The sequence below is a fragment of the Squalius cephalus genome (genome assembly GCF_949319135.1).
Source record: "Squalius cephalus genome assembly, chromosome: 20".
Taxonomy (NCBI): Eukaryota; Metazoa; Chordata; class Actinopteri; order Cypriniformes; family Leuciscidae; genus Squalius; species Squalius cephalus.
The window spans coordinates 10461616-10488306 of record NC_137141.1 but is presented as its reverse complement, the minus strand read 5'-3'; the positions used below and the strand labels follow the sequence as shown (position 1 = coordinate 10488306).

At 38.2% G+C, this 26691-nt stretch overlaps 2 protein-coding genes across 2 annotated transcripts; both read right to left on the bottom strand.

Annotated features, from left to right (window-relative positions):
- Nucleotides 1–47: 47 nt before the first annotated feature.
- Nucleotides 48–25748, bottom strand: LOC307148507 (uncharacterized protein C6orf183; the record flags this gene model as incomplete). The annotated part of the gene is made up of 16 exons (XM_079854117.1): nucleotides 25472–25748; nucleotides 11892–12129; nucleotides 11210–11282; nucleotides 10993–11103; nucleotides 10684–10797; nucleotides 10402–10596; nucleotides 6482–6566; nucleotides 6027–6178; nucleotides 5747–5899; nucleotides 5544–5645; nucleotides 4901–5059; nucleotides 2299–2369; nucleotides 2088–2217; nucleotides 876–1079; nucleotides 595–787; nucleotides 48–91 (listed from the first exon to the last, which is right to left on the bottom strand). The coding sequence occupies exons 2-16, from the start codon at nucleotides 12026–12028 to the stop codon at nucleotides 48–50; spliced, it is 1923 nt and encodes a 640-aa protein (XP_079710243.1). The 5' UTR covers nucleotides 12029–12129; nucleotides 25472–25748.
- Nucleotides 15501–25476, bottom strand: foxo3a (forkhead box O3A). The gene is made up of 2 exons (XM_079853907.1): nucleotides 24368–25476; nucleotides 15501–19480 (listed from the first exon to the last, which is right to left on the bottom strand). Exons 1-2 carry the CDS (start codon nucleotides 24944–24946, stop codon nucleotides 18119–18121), a joined length of 1941 nt encoding a protein of 646 aa, XP_079710033.1. The 5' UTR covers nucleotides 24947–25476; the 3' UTR covers nucleotides 15501–18118.
- Nucleotides 25749–26691: the final 943 nt, after the last annotated feature.

The following is a 26691-nucleotide window of genomic DNA, read 5'->3' as shown; positions in this document are numbered from 1 at the left end:
GTCTAAATTCAATGGCGCAATATTTTTTTTGTTATTTATAGAGCGCGTTAGTCAAATGAGTCTACAGGCGGGTCCATAACATGCATACACTCTGCTTATACACACACAGGGATGCGCAGCAGCACACAAACATGCCAAATATTAAAAATAAAAGGATTACAATGTAAAAGATTCATATTGTGTATATAAAGATATGGTGGAATCCGGCTTGTCCAGTAGATGGTCTACTTGTGTGCTTTAACCTAGTGCCCAGGCTGATCTGTTTCCTCTCTGGAGAAGAGTTCAGTCTTTCCACTATCAAATTCCGCCATGTAAATAGCAAGCGTGAGTGCAACTAGCTTTTAAAGGGAATGGGAGATGAGACTCTGATTGGTTTATCACGTTACGCCCAAAACACACCCATTACTCATTAAGAGAATTGTTCAGTTCGTCAAAATAGTAAAAGTGGATTCGGACACGCTCTAAGTGGGCTTAGATCGTTAAAATAGGACCCTGAGTGTTGTTAAAGCGCTATACAAATAAGCTTTACTTGAATTGTATATGATATCGGAAAATGAGCATAATTAAGGGGAGGGGGGAAACATCTGCCCTGACCTCTGCTCCTCTGTATGAAATGAGACGCAGTGAGCAGCAGATGTTGCTCCAACTCTTGCAGGTCCACCAGGGCCACGTCATAGATGATGTAGAGACCCCGCTGGTCCTGCGTGTGGATGCAGCTCCCATCTGTGCTGTAGTAATCATGGAGGTTTTCCACCTCTGGAAACTCCATAAACTCGGCAAAGTGAACCTAAAACAGAACAGAGATGTACCCTCTCTGCCTTTCACATTGCATTGGTTACTCCATAAAACACTGGGTGAATCTGCAAGTAAGGAACCTTATGGTCAACCGGACTGTTGTAGATGAAGTGATTTGATCCAAGAGCTCCAGTAGAGCCATCGTGTCTTCTAGCAGCACTCATCCAGCCCGTCTCCTCCATACTTCTCACCAGATCTCCTCCGACCAGCTCCAGACCCGCGGCGTCCATCGCCAGAGTCCTCTCCACTGACCGCAGGTAGTTCAGCATGCTCAGACAAGTGCGCTACACAAACAAGAGACCAGGACTCAATAAAACACAGCATTCAAGTGAGTAAAGCCCTTATAGCAGGAGAACTAACCCATGCAAAACAGTACTGTGATGGTCTTACCCTGGTAAATATGGCACATTTTCAGAAAAGCATTTAAAATGTGGCTCCAGAAAAAAGTTTCTTACCTCTTGAAAAATTAAGTCAGTAATATCTATTTTTAAATAAATTCACATTTTTATTCAGCAAGGATGCATTAAATTGACCAAACGTGACAATAAAGACATTTATAATTTTACAGAAGACTTCGATTTCAAATAAATGCTGTTCTTGAGAAATGAACTCAGAATTGTGAGATAAAAAGTCACAATTGTTTTATTCCATGGCGGAAAAAAAGCTTCCATAGGTTTCAACATTGATAATAATAAGAAATGTTTCTTGAGCATCAAATCAGCATATTGGAATGATTTCAGAGGGATCATGTGACACTGAAGACTGAAGTAATGATGCTGAAAATTCAGCTTTGATCACAGGAATAAATTATATTTTAAAGTATATTACAATACAAACCAGTCATTTTAAACTGATTGATGAGATTGAGGACTTCTTTTAAAAACATAAAAAAATCTTACCAACCTATTGAACAGCTTAATAATAATAATAATTCATAGTTCAATTCATACAGTACCAAAAGTATATACTAAATAATGTTTTTCCTATATCAGGAAGTATGTTTTGTCTGTAATAATAATAAAATTATATATTACAACAACAAAAAGCAGGAAACCATAGTATCAGTATAGTGAATGACTAAAACCAGTTTTATTATGTATAATGGTTATGTATTTGCATGATAGACTTTCAACAAATTATTGTATTACCATAGTACATGTCCAAAAAAAAACAAAAAAAACATGGTACACATCTTAAAAAGTGTGGTAATACTTACATTTACATTTTGGTGCTTTTGTAGGAAAGACCAAAATCTCTCAAACCTTTCACATCTTTCATTTTTACATTTTTACCTTGAGTTCTCTGATCCTGAGATGTCTCAGGTAGATTAAAGATTCATAAGCTCCTCTGACTGTTACAGGCTCCTTGTCAGCTTCTTCAGTGTCTTCATACTTCTCATGCGGAAAAGCACTGCTTCTTTGACTAGAACAGTTAGAAGACAGAGAGTTGTTAAAAGAAACCCTAACACACATTATACACACATTTTAGTGTTTGGAAAATTACCCTTTATTCTTTTTCTCAGAGCATTTCTGATCTGCATATTTAGATAAATGAGAAACCTGTCCAGTGGCCACCTGGAGAAAAAAAAAAGGAAAATAATAAGCACACAATAAAAAATAAACTCGCAATTCCAAATTTATATCTCGCAATTCTGTTTTTTTCTCACAATTCTACCTTTATTTCTCGCAATTCTGACTTAATTTCTTGCAATTCCGAGTTTATATCTCGCAATTATGAATTTTTTCTCACAATTCCAAGTTTATATTGCGCAATTATGATTTTTTTTTCACAATTCAGTTTATATCTCACTATTCTGACTTTATTTCTCGCAATTTCAAGTTTAAATCTTGCAATTCTGCCCTTTTCTAGCAATTCTGACTTTATTTCTCGCAATTCCAAGTTTATATCTCACAATTCTGCCCTTTTCCTGCAATTCTGCCTTTAATTCTCGCAATTCTGACTTTATTTCTCGCAATTCCAAGTTTATATCTCACAATTCTGCCCTTTTCCCGCAATTCTGCCTTTATTTCTCGCAATTCTGACTTTATTTCTTGCAATTCCGAGTTTAAATCTTGCAATTCTGACTTTTTTTCTCACAATTCAGCCTTTTTCCCCGCAATTCCATTTATATTTCACAATTCTGCCTTTTTCTCACAATTCCGAGTTAACATCTCGCAATTCTGCCTTTTTTTCTCACAATTCCAAATTTTATATCTCGAAATTCTGGCTTTTTTCTTGCATTTCTGACTTTATTTCTCGCAATTCTAGGTTTATATCTCACAATTCTGCCTTTTTTCTTTCAATTCTGCCTTTTTTCCTCACAATACTGCCTTTATTCTCACAATTCTGACTTTATTTCTCGCAATTCCTAGTTTATTTCTCACAATTCTGCCTTTTTTCTCACAATTCCGAGTTTATATCTCACTATTCTGACTTTATTTCTCGCAATTCTTCTGACTTTATTTCTTGCAATTCTTCTGACTTTATTTCTCGCAATTCTTCTGACTTTATTTCTTGCAATTCTTCTGACTTTATTTCTTGCAATTCTTCTGACTTATTTCTCGCAATTCTGACCACAATTCTGACTTTATTTCTCGCAATACTGCCTTTTTTTCTCGCAATTCTGACTTTATTTCTCGCAATTCCTAGTTTATTTCTTGCAATTCTGCCTTTTTTCTCACAATTCCTAGTTTATTTCTCGCAATTCTGCCTTTTTTCTCACAATTCCTAGTTTATTTCTCGCAATTCTGCCTTTTTTCTCACAATTCCAAGTTTATTTCTCACTATCCTGATTTTATTTCTCGCAATTGTTCTGACTTATTTCTCGCAATTCTTCTGACTTTATTTCTCGCAATTCCGAGTTTTTATCTCACAATTCTGACTTTCTTCTCGCAAATCTGACTTTATTTCTCACAATTCCGAGTTATCTCTCAATTCTGACTTTGTTTCTCGCAATTCTGCCTTTTTTCTCACAATTCTGACTTTATTCCTCGCAATTCTGACTTTATTTCTCGCAATTCCAAGTTATCTCACAATTTTGACTTTGTTTCTCGCAATTCTGACTTTATTTCTCGCAGCTCCGAGTTTTTCATCTCACTATTCTGACTTTATTTCTCTCAATTCTGACTTTGTTTCTCGCAATTCTGACTTATGTCTTGCAATTCCGAGTTTAGAATTTAATTTATATTTAGCAATTCTGACTCTTTTTTTTTTTCTTTTTACAATTCTGAACTTAGATATAAGATATAAACTTGCAATTGCAAGTTATAAATTCTGAACTGCAAGAGATAAATTCAGAATTGTAAGATATACTCGTAACTGGGAGAATTTTTTTTTTTTTAAGTCACAATTACCTTTTTTATCTTTTGTTTTGTGGTGAAAACATGCTTCCCAATTTGTGAACAATGTGCACCTTAGATTCTCAATTCTCTAATTGCACCGCGAGGAGGCAAGGAATGAGGAGTGAGGAGGCATCCTGAGGAGCCATAAGCGAGGATACACGGGTGTATCCTTTCCGGAAGAGTTTTATTGCCTAAACGTGATGCACAAATAAATTCTCCTCCCCCTTCACATCTGTCACAATAATTTTAATTTATTCTTTACCTTTGCAGTTTAAATAAACCACACATCTCACATATTTCAACAGGGTATCTTGCTTTATTATTATTTATTATGAATTTCTTAAATAACCAAACTTTAACAACATAAGGGCAGATCCTTTGAGCGCTGCTGATGACGTTGTGAAGTGACGCCTGATTGATCAAGTATTCCAATGTATAAATAAGCTTTTCTTCGATCCCTCCGTCCTTCTTTCCTTTCCTTGCAGCCTTCCCTCGCATCCTACAGGGGGTGGAGCTGAGACGCGAGGAAAGGAAACGAGAACGCACAAATAAGAATTGAGAAGCACCCTGTGTATTTAGACCCTGTGTTCTCCCTCAGTCTTCGTCTGTTCTCGTTAATGTTAAGTGTGGTTTTCTCCTGGTTCCTGAGTTTTGTCATTTAAGACTATTTTCAACATCCTCCTTCGTCTTCGTGCTATTTCCACTACCACGTTACGTAACAGCTGACTTAGAGAATATAATTTACTATTCACACAGATGTTCACCTGAGGCATGTTTGTTGTGTTATAAATGCTTTTCCATATAGCAGAAGATTCTTTGAGAGTTTCTGTGCTGATGGATGGAGGTTTTGAGGGTTTTTCTGGCTGACGAACAGATGCAGTGTAATGCTTCAAAGCATCAATCACTTTATGAAGATCTGACTCCTTTAGAAGAAAGTGCAAAACAAGACCATTATTGTAATGTTGAAGTATAGTAGTGTAACATTGGTTAATTCATTAGCTAATGTTAACTAACAATGAGCCATGCATTTGTTGCAGAATTGATTCATCTTTGTTAAGGTTAGTTAATAAAAATACAACTGTTCATTAGTTAATTTCAGCTCAGGTCCATTAAAAATAATATTTAAAGATACAACTTTTGATTTTAATAATGTATTAGTAAATAATGTAATTAACATTTACTAAAATTAATAAATGCTTTAGAAGTTTTTAATTGTTAGTTCATGTTTATTAATGTAGTTAACTAAAGTTAACAAATGGAACCTTATTGTAAAGTGTTGCCGATATAATGTGCTCTGACAAACTTCAGTGCGATTGAACTAATACTGACATTAACCAAAGCAAACCTGACAAAAAGTTTAGTATATATGAAATAATTAATATATGAGTAGCAAATTCACCCATTCACCTCCAGGAACTTGCTGTGCATCTGGAGAAGTTCATCCATTGATCTGAGCTCCTTGAGTTTGGCTATTTGCTTTTGTTGCCAAGGATCTCGCTTTGGTTTCATCTGTTTGTTTCCCACAGGAGGCACAATAGAGCTTAGATATCATATTCCATCACATAGTTCATAAATGATCACATATAAAAAATACTGTTGGCTTGTCTCACCTGTATATGAGGAATCCAGTTGGACTCTTTTCTGAGCGCCATGTTCGGACTCTTTCTCCCAAACTTCCTGTCTGCCGCTTCAGTGCTGTCGTACTGCAAGAAGGTCTTCATCTCCTCCTGATTTTTAAAAGCAGTCTGAAACAGGTAACTAACCTACATAAAATAGAAACAAATCACATTATCGACAGTAGCAATTTTCATAATGCACAAGATTTCATCAAGTTGTAGAATTCATTTTAAGATCTTTTAGATATCATTGACGTAATTTGATTAGGATTACCAGACTAAAAAGCTCCATTTCATCTCCAGCTGTCTTGATGGTGCTGCTATCATATTGGATGTTGTAATGTGACAGGAGGAAGTCCAGTTGCGCTTGACAATCCTCTATATTGGTCGAGTGCAAGGGGACCTCTGACATTGATACAAATACTCCTGATGGCTCAAAAACAGAGAAGCTATCAGTTAAAGATCTCTATCTAAAGTACATGTAAACTTATTTAAGCAGAACCTATAATGCTTTTTCACATTTTAAACTTTCTTTTAGTGTGTAATGTTCCTGTTTGAGCATGAAAAAGATCTAGATAGATAGATAGATAGATAGATAGATAGATAGATAGATAGATAGATAGATAGATAGATAGATAGATAGATAGATAGATAGATAGATAGATAGATAGATAGATAGATAGATAGACAGATAGATAGATAGACAGATAGATAGATAACATTCATTACCAGCAAAATATGCAGGAGATGTCAAATCTACAGCGCTGGACATCTGATCCTCATTCCACTCGGTCGAAGGGAGATAATGAAGAACCTACAACCAACATATAATAAAAGTGAAAAAAGCTCAGTCATTGCTCAGTGTAGTGTATACCTTCATGAAGCCACACACAACCTAACCATGAGAACTACTCTTCAAAAACATACACATAGCAGAAACATAACAGCAAAACAACATCTTTCCCCACTTAATTTTAACATTTACTCTCCTCATCCAGGCCTATGCAAAGTATGCTAACTAGAAATCCACTGCCCAGTTATCAAGACAATTAAGTTATTGAAAAAATATCAATTGACAGAAATTTGAGTTTAAATGACATAATATTGAATCAATAATAGTGATCAACATTATGTCAACAGAACTCATCAAAATAATGTTTGTAACTTAAATTTGTAATTAAATAAGTAAAACAGTTTTTTTAACATGCAACCATGCAATTATCTAAGTTATAGGTCAACTGAATTTCTTTTTAGAGTGTATTAGGACTCAGAATTAAAGAATTCAGAATTCTTACTGCTTTTACATTTGTTCTCCCCCAGTGTCAGGATTCTGCCCTGACAGTCTTGTCTGTTTTGTCAAGTCAAGTCAAGTCAAGTAACTTTCATTTATATAGCGCCTTTAACAATATGAATTGTTTCAAAGCAGCCTTAGAGTGGTAATAGGAAATTACAGAAACAGAGATTGTTTTGGCTTTACAGCAGCTCTAGAATAAAGTTATTGTCCAGCTAAAGTTATTTTTGATTAATTGATTCACTTCCGTTGCAAAGATCATTAGTTATTAACTTAGGGGCCGCTGACACGTCACCGTTCTAACAGAAAACCCTCAACGCGCTCCAGCCGCCCATCTGCACAAAACAGTGCCTGGTGGCTCGAGAACGCACTCCCGGAAATAGGTTCCAAGGTGCAAACGATTATCAGTTATCTCTGCGCAAACACCGACGCCGCGCACATGCGCATCACATGTTCGGTGTGCGTTTGAATATATATGTGCGCAGGCATGTAGTCCTTCTTTACAAATCAACCCTCAACAAACTACTTGTCTGGCCTTAAAAATGTATAATACAGAATTATTTATCGCGTCCGCGTAGCCACGTGGGGACAGCCTAGTTGACACTACTAGTTCGTTATCTACATGTATATTAAAATCACCAACAATTAGGACTTTATCTGCAGCCAGTAACTCTGATAGAAAATTAGCAAATTCTTTGATAAAGTCTGTATGGTGCCCTGGTGGCCTGTATACAGTAACCAGCACAAATCTCAAACGTGATTTATAATTTACACTAGATAGTGTTACATTAAGCACCAACACTTCAAAAGAATTATATTTGAAACTAGACTTCTTAGTAATTCTGAAGATATTATTATAAATTACAGCAACACCTCCCCCTTTGCCTTTCAGATGAGGTTCATGTTTATAACAGTAATCTTGGGGGATGGACTCATTTAAAGTAATGTAATAATCTGGTTTTAGCCAAGTTTCTGTCAAACACATCTAGGTTATAATCTTTAATCATATCATTAACAATAAGTGCTTTTGAAGTAAGGGGTCGAATATTCAGCAACCCGAGCTTTATCATTTTTTCATCTGTATTATATCTATTTTGTGTGTGTTGAACATCAATTAAAATATTACCCTTAAATGGGTTTGGGAGTTTTTTTGTATTTCCTAATTCGGGGAACAGACAGTCTCTATATGATGATATCTAGGTGAAAGAGTCTCTATGTGATGGGATTTATCTTTGTTTAATGTTTCCTTGTTTGTCCTGTGCTTAAGCACAAGCTTGGGCTCCCACCCCCTTGTTTAGCCCTTGGCTGAATCCGAAATCGCCCCCTATACCCTCAAATAGGGCGCTATTTGAGAGGATAGCCATTTGTAGTGGTGTCCGAAACCATAGTGGACATTATTGAGTGCACTCATTCAATCCCACAATGCACCGCATGTACGCTCAACGACTGTGCGAATTCGCTCGCTCATTTACATTCACTCCTTCAAGTGAACAGTATTAGTGGACTAACGTAGGAAATAGTGAATAGTGAATGAGGGTTTAGGGGGTGATTTAGGGTTCAGCCCCTGTCTGGTCCTTGTTGGCCTAATTGTGTTCACCTGTTCCTCATGTGCTCTGCTCTCTTTATATTGTGCTCCTTTGCTTCATGTGTTTGCCGATTTGTTGTGTTCATTGTGTTTCTTGTTAGACAGTGCAAGCTTTAGTTTTACTCCTGCCAGTTTTAGTTTTTATCTATTTTTGATAATTCTAGTTTTTCTTTGTTCCTGTGTTGTTGTTGTGTTCCTAGTCCTAGTCTTTATTTTGTTCTACTTCTCCTAGGTCTTATTTTGTTTTGATATTGTTTCTAATTATTACTTTTATTTTTTTCACTAGGTCTCTGCAAAGTTGCAGTTTTGTTTGGTTTCTGCTGTGAGCAGTAATTTATTTCTAGAATTTATTTCTCCTTTTGTGGCAAGTTTATTTCTAGAAATTCTATTTCTCTTATTTCTTTCTTTTCTAATTCCAGTTAATTCTCTTTGATTTCTCAAGTCATAGTTTTGCCTGTTTTTTTGTTGTTATTTGTTTAGTTTTTTTCTGTTTATCTCATGTTGTCTTGTCTCTACTCTTGCATTGTCTTGGTTCCTGCCCAGCTTCTTGTGTCCTCCCTGGTTGTTGACTCTCTTTGACCTGGCAGCCAGCTCTGGTGCTTCAGCAGTTACATCTCTCTGTGCCAAGCCTCTGGTTCCTCAAGCTGCTGCCTTGTTGCTATCGTGTCTGGAGCTGTCTCTTCCCAGACCAGCCTGTTCTCCAGTTGTTTCTGCCCTGGCCTAATAGTTCAGACCTCCCATCTCACAGATCTTGTACTGTGTCTTCTGTTAATAAATATCATTCCCCTGCTCATTCTGCGTCTGGACCCCCCCTCTCTGAATCCTGACACCCAGTCTTGACTATGGTTATGTTCATTGAAAATTGGTAAATTAACTCGTATAAAAACTGAACCAACCAAAATCTGAACCTTTTATACCAACAAAACTCATTTTGAGTGGTTAAATCAGGTAGAAATGGCAAGTTACCACTTTTTACAGTGTTCGGTCACACTTTAGTTTGGAGAACACATATTCACTATTAATTATGATTTTTACCTCAGTAAACTCTTAATTTACTGCTTGTTAAAAGGATAGTTCACCCCAAAAATGTGTCATTTTGTCCGTTTTTCCAAACCTGTGATAGTTTCTTTCTTCTGTTGAACACAAAAGATATTTTGACCATAGTCATTGACTGGAAAAAAATCAGTAGCTATGTTTCCATCACCCTGTTTTTATGTGCATTTTGAAAGTATTGCATCCGAAATGAGTGATGGAAACGGCAAGTTTCGTAAAAAATTTGCTTGAGTTGGTTTTTGACTTGTGCGAAAAAGAGCTAATGCGAATAATGGGAGATGGATATTAGCTCGAACAACTTGATGAAAACACATTTGTTTTTGTGAACTTTGAAAAGATTCGCTTCCCGTTTGGATGTAAACCCAGCTTATGGCTACCATCAGCTGTCTGGTTACCAACATTCTCTATAATATCTTCTTTTGTGTTCAGCAGAAGAACTCATACAGGTTTGGAACAACATGAGGGTGAGTAAATGACACAATTTTCATTTTTGGGTGAACTATCCCTTTAATAGTTAGTAAATAGTTAAGTTTAGGTATTGGGTAGGATTAAGGGATATAGAATAAGGTCATGCAGAATAAGGCATTAATATGTGCTTTATACTGTAAGTACTAATAAACAGCCAATATGCTAGTAATATGCAGGCTAATAAGCAACAAGTAAATAGTGAGAATTGGTCCTCAAACTAAAGTGTTACCCAGTGTTCTTATGTATTCTCACATGCAGAAAGTTGAAGATGCTTTTGATGGAGTGCAGATGGCAAATAAGCCACTGGAGGTAAATGATGACATCTTCCTGTGTGAGCACAGCGACGGGGCTCTCCACACCTGCCAGGACCTTCTCTCTGGACACGGCAAGACGACGTGCCCGGTGCACAGAGTCCTCAAATTCATTGCTTAAATGTGTGATCTGTTTCTACACAAAGCAATGGGGACAGGATTAATAGATTCCTTTTGCCACTAAATGCATGAAAATATTCTAAAATGCAGAATTTGATATTACTTTATATTGAGGATATAGTTTCTCCAAGACAGTGGAATGGTGACCGAATCTCCTCCATCTCAGCATCAGCTGGTATTTGCATCGTGCCAGTTTATACGTTTGATCTGTGTAAAACTGTTAAAAAAGGAGCCAACATTTTCAGAAATGCTTTTAATACAAGATTATAATTGTGTTAAGTCACCTTTATCTATATATGACTTTATACAAAGCAGCTCTAAAAAAGACAAGAGTTCAGTCAGTTCAGTGTTGAATCAGTTCATGTCATTAATCAGTTATGAAAGAAGCACAGTAAAACAGCTCATAAGTGACCTGATGCAGCAGTAAGGGCAGAGCGTCAGGTGTGTGCTCTTGTGTCAGACAGCTCTCCATCTCTCTCTCGGCCACTTCTGCTTGAGACACAACAGGCTTTGTGGACGAAACCTAAAGTTACAGGTCATTTGCAACAACGACAACAAGGGATGTCAAATAAACAGATGCAGGAAATTAAAAAAACTTATTAAGAACTCAAATAACTGTACAAACTCACTTGAAGAGCTTTAAGGAGCACCTGCTGCCTCTCCATACGAAAGTAAGACACATCTTTTGGAATATGGACAGAGCTGAAAAAGTTGGCAAGAGTAACAGTTTGGTCTATTGGATACAAAATATGAATGGTGAATCAAGTTCCATGGCATTTTTAGGCGTGTGAATGAACATTATTGTTAAGTATTACACAATTCAATTAATAATGTTTGATAATGACTCATTAACGAAAGTTATAGGAAAAAGCACAAAATTGAAGGTTTTGTCATCATTTACTCGCCTTCAAGTTGTTCCAACCCTGCATGAGTTTCTTTCTTCTTCTGAACACAAAAGAAGACGTTTTGAAGAATGTCAACCAAACAATTGATAGTAGAAAAATAGTTTAAAAATAATTTAAAAGATAACTGCGACTTTTGATCTCATTCACACCTTTTTTTTTTTTTTTTTTTTTTTTTTTCCTGTGGCGGAAACAAGCTTATATAAGTTACCCACACAGTCGCCTACTATGGAAGTCAATGAGGTTCATCAGCTGTTTGGTTTCCAACATCCTTTACAATATCTTTATTTGTGTTCAGCAGAAGAAAGAAACTCACAGGTTTGGAACAACATGAGGGTGAGTTAATAGAGACAAAATTTTCATTTTTGGGTGAACTATCCTTATAAGAACCCTATGTCAGCGGTCTTACCTGTATGGTTTTGAGGATATTTGATGTAACATCTCATTGTCCTCGATCTCAGTCCTCAGAGCCTGAATCTGAGCGGATAGTTCTTGTTGCAGCTGCTCCACCTTCACCGAGGTGCCGAGTCTATATGTCTGTGACATCTTCAATTCACAATCCCAGTTTGTGCTCAGAAACTCATGCAGTCGTTCTGTTCTGTCCTTGCAGCTGTAAAGCTGACTGCATTAGTTGCATATAGAGCAGCCTGATTCAATAGATAGAAAAAAGCTTTAAAAGAATGCAAATGAAAAGAACTTTATAAGAGTGAGATACGTTCCAAACTTTTGCTCCAGTATTTGTGTTGGAGTGTTTGGCGCAACGCAGTTGTTATAGAAACAGACGCGCACTTCAAATGAATGGCGATAAATCACAGCTACAAATCTGAACTCAAGCAACGTTTGTTAACACACACACACACACACACGCACTTAATACATTAAAGGGCTCAAATTAGAATCCGTAAAAGAACAAACGAGTATTGTAGCCTACTATTATTAGATTTTTCCCCCATTAGAATCTCCATTAGCATTCCTTTAGGCACGTTCAGTAAATCTTAATACAAAACAATAGAATTGTGTTAAAATTAACTTGTGTGAATACAGTACTGTCATATTTGTACAGCAAATTTCATTGAAGGCGAGTCTACATGTAGGCCTATATGTGGCTTTTAACCTGCAGATGGCGATGAAAACTCAGGCAAGTGACTCATTTGTATTGTGCTGACACAAGCAAAGAGGACAGACCTGTCAGCTCTATGAAGTCATGAACAGCATCTTTTTTATTCACTTGATTTCACATGAAATAGTCCTTATACTAATTGCAAGACCCCAAACAGCTTCTCGTTGACCGAGTTAGTCAAGCCTTAGGCAGACAGAGATATTTAAAGACAGGCAGACAGACAGACAGACAGACAGGTAGGCAGACAGGTAGACAGACAGACAGGCAGGCAGACAGGCAGACAGAGATATTTAAAGATAGATAGACAGACAGAAAGTCAGATATTTATAAGGCTATACAGTATATTGTCACTTTAAACCTATACAGCGAGAATAATTTCAATCAGTTGATGATTCTCAATGTATAATTTAATAAATCAGATCCACCTTCTCTGGATTTAAATAGCACAACATTCCAAGTTGACTTGGATACAGGAGCTCCGATTGGTTCGTGGCAAAAGCAGCCGGTAGCCAATGAGAGATCATCACCAAGGTGCCGTCCCACCAATGAGTGCACAAGGGCTCGGGCCACATTTTACAGCTATTGTCACTAGGGGGTTGTTTTCCTCCCTGCAGAGAGCAGTAAAACATTATGAATGATTTTCTTAACACAATCAATCCCACTGATTGTACAGCGAATATGAATGAGCGTGATTGCTACACGTGCATGAATACACACTAATTAAAAAATAAAATAAATCAGCAATCAAACAACAACAGGGGCTACATTTCATACATTTTCAAAAGACACATCTCCTTGGTAACCATAGACAATCTGGATGCCCTTCATAGGGGGAAAAGCAAAAGCTAGAGAGAAAAAAAGACTGACAAAGGTTTGAACCCTCTTGTTAAGTCTGGGTTGAAATGAAACTGTCCAGACACCAACAATCTCTTCTGTTATTCACAGACTTTGTCACTTTGGGAGAGTGTTTAGAAGCCATGTTACAAAACCCAAAACCTTTTGGGGGAAATGATTTGTTATCGGAAAGCAAAACACTGTTCAGTGTAAATCAAACACCTCAGTCGCATCACGCTTACTGTAAAAGAACAGTGTTGGATGCATCATGCTCTGGAGGTTATTTTTAAAGTGATAAAACTGAGGCGTAACAGGAAGAAAATGTACATTGACTCTGTTTGGGGTGAGTCAATGTACATGATATTTGAGCAAATATGAGTTTACGAAAACCAAAGATAACTTTATGGCCTTTGATAAACAAGTTTAAAAAGGGAATAGTTCACTTCAAAATGAAAATTCTGTCATTATTTACTCACCCTCAAGTTGTTTCAAACCTGTTTTAGCTGAGCTTCTTTCTTCTGCTGAACACAAAGGGAGATATTTTGAAGAATGTCGGTAACCAAACAGTTGATGGACCCCATTGATTTCCATAGTATTATTTTTTTCCTACTATGAAAGTCAATGGGGTCCATCAACTGTCTGGTTACGACATCTTGCTTTGTGTTCAGCAGAAGAAAGAAATTCAACTAAAACAGGTCTGAAACAACTTGAGCGTGAGTAAATGATGACAGAATTTTCATTATGAAGTGAACTATTCCTTTAAGCCAAATAGCCTAGACTAGAGCATAGTGTGTATTTTAGCTATATCTCCTGGAAAGTAAACAGGGTTTTCATTAACCCTCATATGGACTCCATTTGATATTTCCTCATTAAAACAAAATCCATTAATCTCAGTGGCATAAGATTTTAAACACACACACACGGCTTGATTTGGTTGTTCCAAACAATTGAAAATGAATGGGAAATGTGAAAAATTTGTACATCAATAAAATCAATAAATCTAGAATAATCTGAAAAATTTCACACAGAAATGAAGGCCTGTTTCTAGAGCACAAATGCAGTGTGGAACAAACATGCTCTCTTTCTCTCTCTCTTTCTCACACAGACACACACACACACACACACGTGACTGCAACAGACAGCATTTGTATAGAATTTGGCAAACAAAATCAGCCACAAATGCAGAAAAAAAAATACAGATACGAAGGGGTGAGACCTAACACACACACACACACACACACACACACACACACACTCCTCATTTCTGCTTATTGCTATTGGTTTTATTTACATAGATTTTTTAATAGTTTCTTATTCTAAGTTACTGATTTTTTACATTTGGTTTATTGAAATAAATACAATTTGTGAATAGAAACTCTTAGGTTTTTTTAGTGGCATTTTAATTATATTTTTGCAAATGTATATGGCATTATTGCAAAAACAGACACTTCAAACAATTCTAACCTTTCACAAAAATACTGACTTGTAATGTATTTTATAATGTTTTAAAATATATAAATATATATAGAAAAAGTTGTGATAGGAGCAGTTGGCTACATCCAGAAAAATGAATGGATCTCTATGGCCCTCTGCAAGATAAATATGGTCAAAACCAATCAGTTGACGGTAGCCATTGACTTCCATAATATTTTTTTTACTAATATGGATGTCAATGACATGAGGGTGAGTACACATGCCAAATTGGCGTATGACGTGAGTATGACAAATTTAATTTTTGGGTGAAATATCCCTTTAAGTCATGATCCACAGAAAACTGTGCCACTAAAATCAAATAAATGAGAGGATTGCCAACAAGAGCCCCTTGATCAGGATTCCACTGAAACCAGTAGCTGTGATTAAATCAATACATTCACTTGGAATAACAAAAATGTCCAGATTAAATTGTACACACATTTTCAATATACTGTGTGGCCTCAGAAGCCTTTAGGGCACATTGCATGTTTTTTGCAAATATCTAGTGATCAGTTTGACCAGACAGACGCACAAGCATTAAATCAGTTGCTTATGACATATTAAAATAAAGACTGGAGAAATATATTGTGTAATACAAGCTTTATTTACATGCACCTTGCCTTGCACTACCTTGTTTACATTATCCAAAATGGAAATACACAGGTAAAGTCAAGCAAACATTGAGTGGATGCTAACTAACGGCCAACTGTGGTGCGAGGTGCTACACACGCAGATTTCGTCTTCACAATTCATGTTAATTCCTTCGTAAAGATTACAATTCAAAATGAATAAAAATTGTAGTAGTTATTTTGTGAAGTACGATGATCTTACCCAAAGAATATGAAAACCAAGAATTAAAAGCTTTTTGATGATGCTGAAACGGATTACACAATGTGAAATTACAGTAAGTAAACAAAGGTAAACACAGCACAATCAACTTTTTATAGTCATCTTAAATTCTGTGACTCCAGCTGATTATAAAAAGCAGATTATAAAAAAGCATTGCTTATAAGAGGCTTATATGAAAATTCTGGGTGTGAAACTGACCTTAACAAAAGGTACATTCGACTGTGATGTTAAAACAACATTAGGTTACAACTATTGAAAACGACTGCAAGTTGTCCCTGAATGGCACTACTATTTCATCAGACTGAATAGTTTATAGTAATAGCATTATTTTTCACCAGCCTCAAATTTGGTTGTCTGGCATGTTCAAGATCAACAGTGAAATACAGTACAACGTAGGTGCTTTCTTACATAGCTTATCCATATACTACAATGTGGCTGCCTTTCATTTTAAAACGGTTAGGATGCTTCAAACACACTGCCGTAACAACTGATGGACACGTTCTACTAGCACCAGCCATTGTGTAGAAATGTACACATAAATGCTAAGAAAGTAACATGCCAGCCATATGAACTGACCCAACACAATTTCACTTAGCACCAAATGCTCTTAGCTTAATTTTTTTCCTGCTACAAATACACAAACATCTAGTGGTCCTTAATCAGCGTTCCAAAATGTATAATTGTTAATATACCTTATGTTTAGAATAAATCCAATATTTATGTGTAAACACACGCACACATATTCAGTGTACAGCACATACACATATGCACCATGGGCCTCATTTATGAAATACAAGTACAACAGAAATCTATGATTTAGGCAACGTAAATGGTCGCATGCATGTATACAGACTGTGCAGTATATGCACACATAATCACTAATCGAATTGAAAGTATCAATTAATGAACAAAATTTTGTTTTCCAAATGAACCACTCAGATTTTATAAATAATTTATACAGCAATTACTTCATGAATGAGGCCCTATGTGTGTGAGTGTATGAACACATACAAAAATACAAATATATAGCTCATAATCTATTCTAAAATGGTTGACATCGGAAGTGAAAGCAGTTTAGGGGTGATTGAGATGCTCGTGTTCAAGAACTCGAGCAGGATAAATGCACAGGTTTTGTTAGGAAATCCATGGGAAACACTGACAAACTAGTTTCATACAGCAGAACACTAAATACATAGCTTATCATCATATCATAGTTCACTTTTCCATAAAGGAGTCAAGGATACATTATGCTCACTGGTTTCACAAAAACACAATAACTTCCCCTTTTCAGTTTTATGAAAAATAATCTGAGAATCAGACAGATTTTTCATGGCCATTTTTTCGGACAACGAAAAACATTCTCAATAGTTCGTATTGTAAACAGGCCATTGTTGCAATTATCCAGTAGAGGACACGTTTGGCAAAAGGCAAGTGTTTGTTTCAATGTGAGGACTGGAAATCTATTAATCTTGCTTACGGTTACAATAAATTACAACAAACTAAGGGCACCTTCAGACTAGAGTACAGACTAGACTTGATTTCAATTGGGATAACGTATCGTTAGGGTTTGCCAAAGTGACGACCAAAAGTTGAGAATATTAATTATAACTTTCACTGCAATGCCAGTCGCAGGAACCAGTTTCTGTCGTAGGTACTAGAGCAGGGGTGCCCAATCCTGCTCCTGCCGATCGACTGTCCTGCACAGTTAATCTCCAAACCTAATCAAACACACCTGCCTTTCATTTTCAAGTGATCCTAAAGACCTTAATTGGTTGCTTCGGGTGTGTTTGATTAGGGTTGGAGATGAACTGTGCAGGACAGTCGATCAGCAGGAGCAGGATTGGGCACCACTGTACTAAAGCATTCAAGATTCTTACTAGGTTGTCAAACTGACCCAACTCTTTCCACACTCTCAAATGCATTTGTAAGAGCTTTCTCTAGTGTGCAGGCACCCTCATACACAGTGGTGGATTCAGGAATTTTGTATTCTAGATGGACTAAGGGAAGTACTACTGACCTTCAAGTCTTCATAAATAGACAACCTTTTGTTTACGATACTACACCTACCATATTCCAGCAGCAGAGTTCATTACCTAGTCACTAGCAATTAGATTAACCTGCAAGCTCTTCAAGGTTAAATTGGTTGAAACACTTTACAACGTCCAGTAAACCAGCCTCAATCATGACAATACAAAACACAAAACTACAACACCGACTGGGTAAATCATTGACGTGAACTCAAACTGATTCCAATGGATGTCAAATAGCTTTTCTACAGCATAATGTACAGTTGCTTTACAGTGGACAGTTGGCTCAAATGCGGTGTTCAGTCCGTCCCTACATTCCTGGGCCTGGCCGGATCAACCTGGTACCCAGCTTTGGGAGGAGGTTCGTTTGGTTCTGGAGAAGCTCTCTGAAGTCAGGTTAGCATTCTGAGAGGAGATAAGATGGGAATCGAAGCTGAACTCCAGGCCATCGGCATCCATCAGATCGTTGCGAGTGATGGCATCCATGTCGCAATCGAAACTCCCACTTAATGCCTCAAGATCCAATTCAGATGGGAATCGGTCCTGAGATGCCAATTGAACCGAGGAAACGCTGCCATTGAGACCTGCCAACAACGAATCAGGGGAGTTGAGCTGCATAGATGTGCTTCTGAAGGGAGACTGTTGGAGACGTTGCTTCATCAAGCTTTGGTAGTCTGACTCGCTGCAGTTCATCCGCCATCCAGATGGCGACGCCTTCTTGAGCCCTGCTTGTCCTCCAGGCCCAGCCTGGTTGGACATCATGGGATCATTACGCAGCAACAGTGCACTGCGACGGGCATTCTGGGAGGAAAGGGAGGCACTGGCTTGTGACATAAGCGGGTCAGACTGGGTAAGAAGGACATCGCTGCGACTGTTGGACTCGGAGCTGAGCAAGTCCTGCAGACTCTGTTCACTAAAGAGGGAACCGCAGGAGAACGTAGCCTGCTTGTTTTCCTGGATTGTTTGCATTGGAGACTGCCTCAGGGCGGTGACAGACGGAGGGCTGAACATGGAGTTAGTGCCATAGCTGCCAGTGGGAATTGCCAGACTGCTCCCAGAGCAGCTGAAGGTAAACACAGGGCTTCCCTGGAGGTTGGCCCCACTCTCATCTTGACCTGGAGACTGGGAAGCTGTCAAGCTGATGTTGTCTAGAAGGTCGTCCATTAGGTTATCGGAGAGGCCGTCGTTGAGGTTCATGGTTCCTGCAAGGTCAGCTAGACGGGGCAGTTCGGTCAGCCCGGTGGATGGAGACATACTACTAGGGCTGGAGTACAGCATGGGCGACAGGGGAGAGTCATCGTCAGGAACTTCGTCCATCTCGAGGTTGGCCAGAATCGGAGAAAGGCGTCCGCTTAGGGTGCTGGCATTGGAATTAGTGCGAGAACGGAAATCTGTCCAAGCGTCGAGCTCATCGCTACTGCGGGAGGTCGGGCTGCCGGTCCATTTGGACAGGCTGGAGGAACTCTCTGAGCTTCCGTCCTGAGTAGCCTGAAGAGCTGCCTTTTTCTTTGCGGCACGGCCACGGGCGCTCTTGATGAGCTTATTACTGTTGTCCATGGAAACCGCACGTCTCCGTGGGGCTTTTCCCCCTTTTCCGCCATCAGGATTGACCATCCACCATGAACTCTTTCCTGTTCCTTCATTTTGGACCCGGACAAAGCGACTGTGGAGTGACAGGTTATGTCGTATTGAGTTCTGTGAAAAGAGAAGAGTAGATGGTGAGCTGTGCATCATAAGACATGCTTAAAACATACATATATACAGCTTGTTTTAAATCCCTCAGCTTTATTCATTAACCAATTGGCCTTTAAAAAGCGTTAGATAATGTTAGATAATGGCCAAATAATCTTGGAATCGATAGTGCATAATGCTTAGTAAGGAACAATGCCACTTTGACTTGATTGCTTTACTCAGAGACTGAAGAGTCATGTGACCCCTCTGACCAATAGAGTCTATGTGTTTTGTTAAAAAAAATGTAAAGCATAACTCAAATTACTTTCAATGAGTTTACACAAGTTAGTAAGTAAACAAATAAAATCAATTCAATCAATCAATCCTTATTTCCATGTCAATGCTGTTGTGTATATCACGTCTGTTGAATTAAAAACTAGGCATTTGTGGTTTCCATAGGGTAATCGATGTGTGACAACACCGGTAATACCTGTATGGGTACAGGGGGAAGGACATTGGAGTTTTTCCCTCTTTTCCACCTCGCCTTTAAATCGCTTATGAATGCCAGTGTGGCCATGCGCATTTTACAAATAATTTATTTTTCAAATAAGCGGCAATTTGCAGGTGACATTTGCTTGAATGGTGGGTTCATTATTATTCTAAATGAAAAACACAACAAAACAGTACAATGACAAACTCGCTTATATTAAAGGATTAGTTCACTTCAGAATTTAAATTTCCTGATAATTTACTCACCCCCACGTCATCCAAGATATTCATGTCTTTCTTTCATCAGTCGAAAAAGAAATTAAGGTTTTTGAGGAAAACATTCCAGGATTTTTCTCCATATAGTGGACATCAACAGTTATCAACGGGTTGAAGGTCCAAATTGCAGTTTCAATGCAACTTCAAAGGCTCTACACAATGCCAGCCGAGGAATAAGGGTCTTATCTAGCGAAACCATCTGCCATTTTATAAACAAAATAAACATTTATTTACTTTTTAACCATAAATGCTCGTCTTGCACTAGCTGTGATGCAGCACACATTACATAATCACGTTGAAAGGTCACACGTGACTTAGGCGGAAGTACAGACCTAGTGTTTACAAAGTGAACGTGCAAAGACTAAATCAAATGCCCTTTACAAAAAAATCAAATAAATAAAAAGGTAAAACAACGATGTCGGGCAATTTTGAAGAGCGAGGAGAAAATGAGATGGAGTTTTTCGCCAACGTCAGGTTACCGCCTGACCTTTCCAACGTGATTACGTAATGCATGAAGTCGTGGACGTGCAAGACGAGCATTTGTGGTTAAAAAGTATTATATATTATATATTATATATATACACATACATACACATACATACCATACCATACATACATACACACACATATTAATACATACATATTTGTATTTTTTTGTATTTGTATTCATTTCGCTAGATAAAACCCTTATTCCTCGGCTGGGATCCTGTAGGGCCCTTAGAAGCTGCATTGAAACTGCAATTTGGACCTTCAAACCATGGTTGAAGTCTACCTGAAGCCTGAGAAAAACCTCAAAAATCTTAATTTCTTTTCCACTAAAGAAAGACATGAATTTTATGGGGTTTTTTTGCTATAAAAAATAACAATGGTGGGGAAAGGTTTGTTGGGCGGTGCTACGGTGGACAAGTTATGTAACCAGTGCACAGCTGAAAACCATGTAACAATAATTCTCAATTGTAATTCTCACTTTTAACAAAGAAACCAGTCGAGAGAAAATACAGAAAATAGAAAAAGGGCAGTGCCCATTTGAATTTCTCACACTGTTCAAATTGGTCTGGGCTGTGTGGTCAAGACCAGACTTCAAGTAAATCAACGCACTCTGTGCTGTCCATTGGGCTTTCGAGATAATTGGTCCGCGCTGTGCAGTTCAACTGGGTAACTTTGAGGGTTCGGCTTTTGACATTTCAAATATGCATGCATGAGAAAACAGGCAATTTTGTAGGTACTCCAGTGCAATCACTAACAAAATTTAGTTACATTTTGGAGCTCTGAATATACATTTACAAACCACTCTACACAAAGCCTGCGACTGTATGTAAAGCTGTGGTTAACTTAACATTTGCTGACCAAGATTTTCTCAAGACAGTAATATGACATTATTCTAGTTCAAGCTACGCATCTAACAATGTATTTTTCCAGTGCAGAGAAAGCGGAGCGAGAATTCCTCAATCATGTACAAAGTTTAAGAGTGCAGCGCAGTGAAGCTGCATTAATGTGGACTGCAGCACAGAAGGTACAGCAATCCATAATGCAGCATCAGGAGATGTGATAAAACTCACAAGCGAGAAATGGGTTTCCTTTTTGATGAAGTCAAGCAGTCTGACAAAATGGTGTGAACCAATGCTGTGCTTGATACATCTTGAAGAAAGCTGGTCTCTACTCAACATTGTCCCGTGAACATCACTTTACTGACCTTTGAACTTCTCAAAAGAGTGAATGGTCAGACCTCATGACACTACACTTCCATTAATGCCTTTGCTTCAAGCCTACTGGATTACTGGATTTAATCCGTGACAGAACTTTTTCCTATTCTAAGAACAACATGTATCCCAACACATTCGTAAAGTACGTAAGCAGTTCTCCTTTTTTGCTTTGTTAAGCTGGCTAACTGAATTGATTGGATTGAGAATCTAATCTAAGACACACACAATCAGATTGTTTGTTGACAATCATACATTGATTACAAAACAGATCATTGCAAACTAGGCTTACAATGAGAACAGTATCTTCAATGAGAAACTGAATCAGTGATCAAACCGGTTTTAATGTTTATTTTATCCATGTTAGCTTTTTCTGCAATTGCAATCAAAAAGCATTTCACACACATTCTATGTTTATAATATTCTAATGTTCTTGAAAATTCTCATCTAAGGCTTCAAAAAGAAATCGAGATGAAGTAGTGTTGTTCCGACCTGCTTTGACTATAATGATGGATGAAAAGCATCTCCCGTAATGGCAAATTCAGCTACAGCTCTTCTCAATCATCTTAAGGTTAAGCAACTTGAATAAGGGCAAAAGTGCAACGGACACAGCTCACCCCCATTGGGCACTAAATCTGGAAGTTTAGCATTAAGAGGCTTGATCATAAACCTGTAGGCCACCAGAACCCCATATTTCCCTGTGACCTTATGCAGCCAAAGAGTAAATCACACAAATAAAAGAAATATATAAAATTGCAGATATCATAATTCACCTCAAAAGAAGAAAACAAAATTTCATGCACAAAATGAAGCCTATTTTTGCATTGTGACAATTAATTTTGATCCTGATTACTGCAATGTGAGGAAAACATTTAACAAGTTAAATTCAGTTGAGCAAATACCACCATGATGCATACTTACATTGGTACAAATGCTCTTCATAATTTAAATATCTCACATTTTCAGCATTACACTGAAAAATTTGCTTAATATTGATGTATAATGAGGGTTCAGCATTACGATAACATGAATTTGAGGGGAAAGACAAGATAAAAACAAATTTACCCGCTTATAAAATGCTCATATTAGTAGCCCACTGCATTAAATAGAGTGTCAGAGACTGTAAATTTAGCAATGAAAATCATCTTTTTAAATTCTGTGGTACCCCTTTCTATTGAATTAAATCCACGCAGGACCATGCAGAATAACTATAATGGATGAAAATAAGGGCTGAAATCATCTGAAAGCCATGATGCAGTCCCTTTTGAGCAAAGCACCACTCAGAACAGCACTGGAGCGCTGCCAGTTTACACACAATGCTGTATCTCAGAGTCAAACACCAAAGCTCTTCACACGTTGCTACACACTGACCTACATAGTTTCCAGTCAGCTGATTGCTTCTTATGCTGTACCCGAGAGCCAATAGAAAGTGGAGGTGGGGACCAAACAGCCAATAGAATCCCTGACACTGATGATATGCCTATGGTTTCTCTTTTTTCCTCATTCAGTGGCAGGCAGATGCAAACACTCTGCAGGATGGCTTTATCTGTTCCTAAAATCTGATTGGTAGGAAGAACGGACCTTTTTTCTTTGAAGTACCAAAATGTATGCTTTAGCAAATTGAAAGGATATAAAAAACATTCAGTTTTGCCGACTAACTTACATGTCATGTGGACATCAAGACTGATTCAAATAATTATGCATATTATAGGCCTATGCAAATCATATAAAAAATAACAAGTATTTACAATGCACTTGGCATAGCTTGTTTGTGAAGCTGCCGAATCATTTTTCTAAAATGTAATATCTGCACAACAGCAGTTCACCAGCCTTACATCTGCGGGATTGCACAGGGATTTCCTGAGGTTTTTCTCTAATTCAAATGCAGCTAGCTATACCAAGAGCACTCATTAGACTTGATTCCATGTTTTTCCAGGCCAAGCTAATCCCTGAAATCAAACATTGACAAGAGAAGAGAGCGTTGCAAATGCCAACGCTCCAAAAAAAAAAAAAAGAGATAATATACAATCAATTCATGGAAGTGCGATCATATTGATGATACAATAAATGATTATTGGTAATATTATAGATATTGGCTATGTCTTCTATGTTTGTTATCAAGCTTTAATACTTGGAAATGAAAAGGCAAGGGTCCTGTTTATCAGTGGCACCTTTCTCAATGTATCTGCTGTTACGCCCTTTGGCATGAATGCAGCATCACTTAATCAGCAAACCACACATGACATGACTAGTAGTCCACATTTCCAGCATCTGTGCCATTTTACCACCCTGTAAAAATACAAGCATCGTTTTTATAAGGCCATGAAGCACTATGTTACAAAAGTCTTCCTGCAACAAATGGATACATACAGTATATTACAAACATAAACACTCCTGATAAGCAAGTCAAGGTTAAAAGCCAAGCCTTCTCTTTGACCTGACGTACCTTCCATCCCGCAGAGCTGTTGCTGTCACCTTTGTCCTTGAAATATGGCACATTCCGGACCATCCAATCATAAATCTGGGCCAATGTCAGCCTCTTCTCAGGCGTGCTCTCGATGGCTTGAGTGATGAGGTCTGCGTAGGAATAGTTTCCCCAGGCGTTCCTGCGGGCAGAGGATTTTCTGGGCTGCTGAGGAATCAGACCATTGATGCTGGAGTCGCTGCAGGCGGAGGGCAGAGCATGCTGGGAAGAAACAGGAGAGCCATAGGTGTCTTTATCACTGAGAGCAGTGTTGGTTTCTATGGCAAGAGCAGCAGAACTCTCATTTCCTTCTGTGACACTGACGGGCTTTGATGCGCCTGTAATGTCACCAGATGCACAAGCATCATCAGTGCCATTTTCATCCACCTCTTCCTCGGGAATGATCCCCACCTCTCCTGGTTCTGCTTTGCCAGCATTGGACTCCGGTCTGGGCAGAGGCCAGGTGCAAGACCTGGGCCTTTTTTGGGGCTCGAAATCAGGGTCTATGTCGACGTCCACGTCCACGTCCACAGCCGAGGGCTTATCTATCTCATCTGCCATATTTTCTCGACTCCTTCAAATGAATGATATAAATGGACGGCTTTTCTGAACACAACGGCAGCAGTGCCCTCGTGCATGCCATTAATGGATCACTTCTAGAGTCCACATTTCAATGCGGGACACTCCGAGAATCGAATTTATCTTATGAGATGTTTAGGAATATTTACAAATGCGTTCAAGTGCATTATGTCCGCTTACAACATATAGACGGATTCGTATGAGAATCTCGCTCGATTTGGTTAGTTTTAAGAGTCCGTAGGACAACAAATAAACCAGCGAAAATGCTCGTTTAATAAAGCTTCCGCGGTTCAAAAAGCATAAAGACTGTAACAGAGCGGACGCTCGAATTTGTTACATTGTTGCATGACGTCGCACTGCGAACGTGTTACATTGTAACATTACATCATGATGTAAAAGATACTTCGTTTCAGAACGCAGCTGCCGTCTTAAAAAAAAAATCTTTGATTTAAAGCGATCAGAAAGGCTGTACGTTCGCGAAAGTATCCTCAAATGATCAAGCCATACCTCCACACCCGTCCCTCCGCAAATCAACACGAATAAGTCCTACCGAACACGCCGCTTTTCCCTATAAACCTCCATGATCCCTGTTCCATGTCGGAGCAGGACGTTGCGTCCCGCAACCCGGGCGATCCAGCACTACCAAAGCCCCTAATGCGCTGCTGCTCCGCTGCAAACTAAAGAAAAGAACAGTAACACGCAGATCATGCGCCCTCTGGACCCAGGCAGAGGAACTGCTTCTTAAAGGGCCGGAGAGCCGAGCTGAAGCTCACAATCCACTGCCACGCACGTCATCTGCACATTACACAGATATGCCATCACACGAGCTCTTATTTCATACACTCTCTCCAATAAATGGCTTCTAGACAGGCTAAGAGCATTGCAATAGAATGCAACTAAATGTGTTCATCCTCTGAAGAAAATGCGACTGGGTGAATCTCAAAACCTGCCACAAAAATAGAGAATCTCATTTTTTTATACCAAAAGAAAAGAAAAAACAAATTACATTGTGCGTTTAAAATTAAACCTGTTTTATGGCCATTAAGAGCATATTTTATATACTGTATATATATGTGTGTGTGTTTAATTAAAATAAGCATATTGCAGCAGATGACATGAAAGGGAAATCTTAGATCATCTTAGAACATGCTGCGACCTACATCTACTGACTAGCCAATTCAAATGCAACATGAAATGGCATATTGATCAGCACGGCATGGAACTAAAACTTAAAACTACTTACCTCAAGCTCCATTTGCAAAATTGGCATGCCAAGTCGGCCTCTTTTCCCTAACCATGACCGCATTCATATTCTCTTTTTGCTTCCTCCTCTTTTTCAGCACACATAAAAACCACAATTGCCAAAGTGCGATTCATCTTGCTCTATTTGTTCACCACTAGTGCATGCTGATGATGTTTTATTCTTCTATACTAACGTGACTTGTGTCGTAGCCTATGATTCAATAGGTCACATAATATATCGTACAGTCTAATGCATGTCGTACCCAAGCTTATTAGATCCATGTTGTACAGTGTGATTTGTAATGAAATCACACACAGTCCGTAGGCATGAGTGATCACAAAAGATAGTAATAGCACACTTCTCATCAACAAGCCAGACAATTGGAGGCATCATTCATGCACGATGTGTTGCACAGATAAGATAAACACCAAAACGAAATACTTCGAATTATGGATTTGAACAAACCCCAAATTATAAGTATGAG

Coding starts and splice junctions, on each gene's coding strand:
- foxo3a (XM_079853907.1), bottom strand. CDS start 24,946: ATGGCAGATGAGATAGATAAGCCCTCGGCTGTGGACGTGGACGTGGAC. Junction 19,481..24,367: donor ACAGCTCTGCGGGATGGAAG/GTACGTCAGGTC, acceptor CTCTTTTCACAG/AACTCAATACGACATAACCT.